This window comes from Penicillium griseofulvum (assembly GCF_001561935.1).
Source record: "Penicillium griseofulvum strain PG3 chromosome Unknown contig_14, whole genome shotgun sequence".
NCBI lineage: Eukaryota > Fungi > Ascomycota > Eurotiomycetes > Eurotiales > Aspergillaceae > Penicillium > Penicillium griseofulvum.
This window is the reverse complement of record NW_024467437.1, coordinates 70,512-76,980: the sequence shown is the minus strand read 5'-3', so window position 1 is coordinate 76,980 and position 6,469 is coordinate 70,512. Positions and strand designations below refer to the sequence as shown.

At 44.9% G+C, this 6,469-nt stretch overlaps 3 protein-coding genes across 3 annotated transcripts; 2 read left to right on the top strand and 1 right to left on the bottom strand.

Moving 5' to 3' along the window:
- Positions 1–348: 348 nt before the first annotated feature.
- PGRI_093380 (uncharacterized protein) lies at positions 349–871 on the top strand (the record flags this gene model as incomplete). Its single annotated transcript, XM_040797051.1, has 2 exons — positions 349–779; positions 823–871. The coding sequence occupies 2 exons, from the start codon at positions 349–351 to the stop codon at positions 869–871; spliced, it is 480 nt and encodes a 159-aa protein (XP_040649862.1).
- A 1,980-nt stretch (positions 872–2,851) lies between these two features.
- On the top strand, positions 2,852–3,322 carry PGRI_093370 (RNA recognition motif domain-containing protein; the record flags this gene model as incomplete). The annotated part of the gene is made up of 4 exons (XM_040797050.1): positions 2,852–2,871; positions 2,932–3,004; positions 3,066–3,172; positions 3,229–3,322. The coding sequence occupies 4 exons, from the start codon at positions 2,852–2,854 to the stop codon at positions 3,320–3,322; spliced, it is 294 nt and encodes a 97-aa protein (XP_040649861.1).
- A 1,346-nt stretch (positions 3,323–4,668) lies between these two features.
- On the bottom strand, positions 4,669–6,116 carry PGRI_093360 (alpha/beta hydrolase; the record flags this gene model as incomplete). The annotated part of the gene is made up of 4 exons (XM_040797049.1): positions 4,669–5,506; positions 5,565–5,673; positions 5,723–5,861; positions 5,913–6,116. 4 exons carry the CDS (start codon positions 6,114–6,116, stop codon positions 4,669–4,671), a joined length of 1,290 nt encoding a protein of 429 aa, XP_040649860.1.
- Positions 6,117–6,469: the final 353 nt, after the last annotated feature.

Genomic DNA, 6,469 nt, shown 5'->3' with positions numbered 1-6,469 from the left:
TTTTTGCATGTTTTTTTGCTACATCATGTCTCCATGCGGTATACGTGGTTGTGGGTGAATGGATCAGATCTTAACTAGACCGGCTGGATGAGCACCGAACCCATTAGGCAAATGTATGGCTCATGATGATGAGATACCCCTTTGTTGATATTATTTCCCATCACCCTTTCTTCACTTCTTGCATCTGTCACATTTCCCTTTTCTAACAGTTCAGCATTCTAAATTTCTAAGTCCGCCTCCCCGTTAAGCATCATCTCTCGTCCAACAAAGTGCCAGACACCATCCAATTATTTTATCATGTTACTGGACATCGACCACACCACCAAATAAACCCGAAATCTGCACATTATGTCACTCTATCCCGAAGAGAGCCACCAGGATGACCTGATTATCCACACACTTACGGAGCTCGCATTATCCAGACAGACAACATTCAAGAAAGTAGATATTGAACGCCTTGGGATCACGGTCGATAGGTTTGAAGCTAGAGACTCCAATTTTCTGGACGATAGAAACAAGTGTCCTTTTAAGCCTTTTCGTCAGAAGCTCATTAAAAGCTGGAAGATACCGGATAGTAAGGCAGCGTACGAATCTGTGCACGACCGCCTGGATATCCAAGATGTGCCTCGTAACTCGCACCTTGCTTCTCAACCAAGCGAAGCTGAGATAGCAGACGCTACGGCGGATGTTATTGCATATCTTGAGACAAATATGACCTTTTTATGTGACGGCGGAAGTAGCACGCCGTTGTCCGAGAAGCTTGAGTGGACCGAGATCGAGTGAGTGTCACTACTGGGCAGAAAGACTTACGAGACTCTATAGTGCGGAACATGCCGAAATTCGCGGTGACGGTATCGGTATTTTGGCTTAGCCACCAAGAGTCTACAGTTGTGGCAGCATCGGTAGTCCAATAGATGACTACAGACATGAGCGGGAAGTGATACGGAGATACAGGGGGAAGGGGAGATGCGATGTGATATGAAATGAAATAACTTGATATTTGGATACAGCTTCAACTACTGTAGGAGATGATGTAGGGACGGCACGGAAGGAGTCTTTCCCTCGTGGGTGAATAACGCGTACTTGACGAGTCCCAAAAAACGAGATTAACAAGCGATGTTAGGAGTCCCCGAAAAGGAAGGTTGATAGGACCGGATATCAATAATCTATACTAACACCTCAAGCTCGCTCGCGAGCATGCTATTCTATGTAGGGTAGTAGAAGCTGATAATGGCTCTCTCTACATGCGGACAGTGTGTTTTCTGGTACTCGCGATCTCGGACGTAGAATCATTCTAGACTTAGCGGGTACCATCCACAGGTAAATGAATAGCCCAGTGCACGGAGATGATGGACCTTGTAGAACTCATCTTCCTCGCTAGATAAGTATATTGTTAGCGAAGGCATTCACATTCAAATCGTGGGCGAGGGGCACCACTTACTCAGTCTTTAACCACTGCCTGATGGCCCTCAACTATATCCCGGGATTTAAACGGAGGAAATTGGAAAAGTCCGAGTAGCTGATAGTGCGGTCCCGGATAGCATACCTTAGATCATAGTAAACTGGAAAATGTCGTTATTGACGTGTACGTACGTCAAGTTGTTTATCCGCCTTTGGATCGAGCGTCATGAGCTTGTTGAGTAATTCAGGCCCCGTTAACGTGAGCTTGTCAAGTTTATACTAAAGTTTAAACTAGGTGGCATCATCTGTCTCCTTGTCGGATACTACGTAGCTTGATATTGAGTGGAGCCAAGTCTGAAGCTATGAATTCAGCTTCTTCGGGGTGTCGCGGTCTACCACGAGTCATCTCCACTGGTCCTAGAATTTCGAGCTTAGGTTGCCAGGTGGCATATTGGTAAGACGTTCCTAGGAAATAAGAGACAGACAAAGTAAAAGAGCGAAATATGAAGCTGATAACGTGGAGAGGATTTTGTGAAGCTGCATAAGAGTGTGGGTCATTGGTGTCTGAGGCAACTATATCAAAGTAATCAGTTCATAACTCTCTTTTTGGACCTGGCCTCACCGCTGTTATCACCACCTTCCTGAAACCTGTACCAGTACTATATATTTCTCACACATTCGCCTACTACCACATACCTGCTCTCTATTCTATGATTCTCCGCTATGCTATATCAAGCACATACGACCATAGGGTGTGGAAAACAGGGCTTCCCGTCCGCTCAGCCGTACTTAAGCCACACGCCGGTGAGTTAGTAGTTGGGTGGGTGACCACCAGCGAATCCTCACTGTTGTATGTTTTTGTTTTTGCTCTTTTCAGGTAGGATAGATTGATAGATAGATAAACGCCCTAGAATGAGTAGGTTATTTTTAAGTAGCTTCAAATGTAAGTGGTATGCAAGATTGACCTGACCATATCCACTTCTACCAATCTGTCCACTTCTGTACCTCTTCATATCCCACCTTAGCCTGGGTGGCGTTATAGCTCCATTGCTCCATTCCTCCTATGTACCCTTGGTAACAACTGTACATCGTAGTCCGTCCCATACAATGAAGGCGATAGTTCTGTTGGATTCCAGATATTAGGGCATTTGTGGCTACAGTTTATTCTGCCATTCAGGCAAAACCAGATCCTGTATGGCCACCTATGTGGGGGGAATTTGATTGACGAATAGTAAATTGAAAGAATGCCCTGAATCCAAATAATGTGGAAAATATCAATGTGTACAGTCCATCATGGTAGAGTTTGCTCCTTTTCGCCTCCATCGCTCAACTTTTATGCGGGGCGAATGAATTTTGCCTCTCACCGCCACGAAGGCCCTATATCTCCTCAGATGCCCCGCATCTTTTAATTCTCTTCATCAACACCTCGTGACTCCCACTTTCTTTCAAAATGTCTAAGATCTACGTCGGGTATGTCAAATTCTATCGAATATCGATCTTGAGTGAGCCATTTATACTGACTATCTAAAGAAACCTCTCATGGCACACCAGCGACGAGTCGCTCCGTGCGGCCTTCGGTGAGTTCGGCCAGATCGTCGACTCTGTATGTGAAAATTCCAATTTTTCCTTTTTTTTTTCGCTTAAGCTAACATTTTCTTTTCCAGATCGTCATGGTTGACCGTGAGACTGGTCGCTCCCGTGGATTCGGTTTCGTCACCTTCTCTTCCGCTGAGGAGGCCGAGGCCGCCATCAACGCTCTTAACGAGCAGGAGTATGTTTCTTTTCCAATCTTCCCCCAAAAAAACACATTTTCTAACCCTAATCCAGTCTCGATGGTCGTCGCATCCGCGTTAACCTCGCCAACGCCCGCCCCGCTGGTGGCTCTGGCTTCAACGGCGGTGCCGGTGGTGGCCGCTGGTAAACGTGATCAGTGACGAAAAAGTGCGCGATGGTTATGCGGAGCGAGAAAAACATGATATAATGATGCTTAGCGTTGGTGACTGGTGCCTTTATGTGAGAAATCATTCACAAGGCTGTTACTAGAGTTACTCCAGAAGTAGATAGTATTTCCCCCTCGATGTTTCATATACCACTAGGACATTTGGAATTTCATTCAGAGCCGATCATCTCGAGCACTGATTTACGACATATTTTTGCCTCCTTTTTTTTTCTGTAAAATTTTAAAACATTCTTGTGCCCAACTTCATGCAAGGGATGGACTTTTGATAAAACTATTGGTTGTAATGTAGCATCTTGCACATATCACAAAGTGTCACCAATTGTTGTGTTTAGGGCACGGGAGTACACATTGCGTGTCCAAGAAATTTCTGGCTCCGCTTTGAAAATTTCAAAATTTATCAGGGCACATGTTCATATTGTTTGGCTGTCCATCTAAAGCTTCGCTGTTTGATCTAAGAGCTCTTATAATCTAGTCTTTAGCTAGTTCATCATAGCTCTAACATGATCAGGCATGAAGCCATGAGACGAAAAAATACTTCTTGGCATGCCACTAAGATGATTCAAAGGGCTATTGCAGGTTTCTTCTAAGTCCTCTCCTTCTTTACACTTTCAGCCTCATGTAAACATACAAAGCCCTGGAACCCTGTTGCACTGACTAAAAATAGTATGAACATTCTCAACGTCATTGGCCAATTGCTCCCAAAAAGTGATGCCCCGCGGCTCAGCTTGGACCCACACATTGCTTTATCAGATTTGATTTTATATTGTACAATATAAGCACCTGTGAAAATGACAAAATGTCAGCTTCTGGCAGCAGAAATGGCCTTTCCATTGTAACTTGCAGTACCGCCCTATCGCCCTGGATATTCTGCCCAGGTACACCTCCAGGCTAACCGCCCTTAGTCATCCTCTTAAGCCGATCTCGGGGTGTTAGCGAGGTTTAGCGAGTTCTTCTCATTTCCACTCACAACAAGAACTTGGAATTGGGCTCTTGGCACGGTTAAATGTATATCATGCTTATGTGGCAAGCTGCGTATTTTCAAACAATCCTTTTCTTTAGTACTAATGCTCAGCTCAGTTAGGAACGGATGATCAGTCAATTCGATTGCAAAGAACAGCATGAATGACAATTGTAATTCAACAAGATATAAATACAGCATGATACCGAAATCTAATTATGAAGAAAAAAAAGGACGACAAGAGTGAAGAGTAATGACCCAATATGAAAGTGACCCGTGTATCATCTCATAGTATAACCACCATTTATACCCCTTGGTCTACCCACAGAAATGATGAAATCATGCCGATTTACAGCTGTGATTTGCCATACGTTTGTTCACGGCGGTACGGATTAGGCAAAAGGTACTTCCATCGATCGCAACTAGTTACCTTTTCGACCGGGCTCATTCGATCAAACTCGGCGCGGAAAGCCTTATCTTCTTCATGCCAGCGGTTTAATTCGGGTCCCAGCCAGCGAGATATAGCCTCTGCGCACTCGCGAGGCACCTCCTGGGGAATTTGGTGCCCAACCTGGTCGAAACAAATATCCCGAACACGACCGTTCACAGCACCTCCATTGCCGCCTACCGCGATGCCGGTATTTCTGACCCTGTCTTCTCTCAGAACAGGAGGGGACACCTCTGATTTGCCGCCAAATATGTATAACACGCTTGGTCTGAGAAATGGAAGCTGTGCAAAGACCCTACCTGGCTCGGGGCAGTAAAATAGGGTCGATGTTGCTTTATCAAGGTCTGGATGTGTCGTGTGGGTGCCGAAATGTCCTGTATGGTCGAAGGTTGGCCTTATGTATGTAAAGGCCTCCTGCTGACGTGTTGTCTTCAGTGTAATATTCATGGCTTCCCTTTCAGTCTCAGATCGTAGGTAGGTGTCCAGGGGATATATTGCTGTCGGGGTGTTGCGTAGTCCATGTTTCACCCACTGCTGTAGTACTCGTTCATCCCATTTTCGGTAGAATGGGCTATCGCGGAATTTTTTGGCTGCTGCCTCGCGGGAAGGCCACCGGTCACGGCGGTATAAAGATAGGTTTGCTAGTGCGGTGCTTATCTCATTGGTTTCGGGTTGGATGACAGGTTCCACGAGAACAAGACTGTGGAGAAGTCGGGGATGAATTAAACTGAGGTTTGCCCTAATTAATCAGAGTTAATTAGACGCAAAGCAAAAGTAACGGGATGATCATGTATTACATATGTAATCCGCCCATGCTGTGTCCAATGCCAACTAAAGGTTGTGGCATATCAGATCGCTTGACATTGATAAGATGGAGAAGGTCTCTGGAATGATCGAACCAGCTCGCTTTTTTTGTTAGCTGGGTAGGAAAGTAGAATTGGTAGAGTCAACCTACGATCATTTCCAAGCAATCCTTCATTAATAACACCACTCTGTCCCTGGTTTGATGCGTCCGCCATCCAAATTCCTCTAATACGGAATCCTTCGGATTTTGAGGATTTATGTAAGTCCTCCCACAGTGGCTCATACAGTTCCTATAGAATATTGAGTTTTCATCGTTCAGAATATTTCCTTGTGTAACTTACCTTGGGAAACCCATTGCCGTGCGCGGCCAATATAGTCACATCGCCAGGTTCGGGATTGGGATTATCCAGGGGAATGTATTGCTTAACGGCTAGTTGCAAGCCATCAGCCTGGCCGTTAACGGTCGCACCAGGGTATTCCCTAATATGCTGACACGGAACAATATGTTCGATGATATGGAATATATTTTCAGTGGAAGGTTCCATGTTTGAAGCACGTCTTACAGGAGGTTTAGAAACATATTCAAGTAAATCTGCATGATATAGTCAATTGTTATCTATATGCAAGAACAATTGTGCTTTGTTAGTCTCTATGTGCACCTGGGCGCTGCAAGAGAAACTCGGAAGACACATGATCTGCAAGCTTGACACCACCAAAATAGCCACTCTAACACAATATAACCCATTAAATCTCTCGTGCATTTCTAGAGGAAGACTAGAAGGTGGTCACATCAATATTGCCACAATGTACGAAATTGTTGTGACGTCACAAAAGTCCCGCACTTATTCTGATTGGCACTTGCACCAATAAGAATGATGTTGCCTTCAAGTTCATTTGC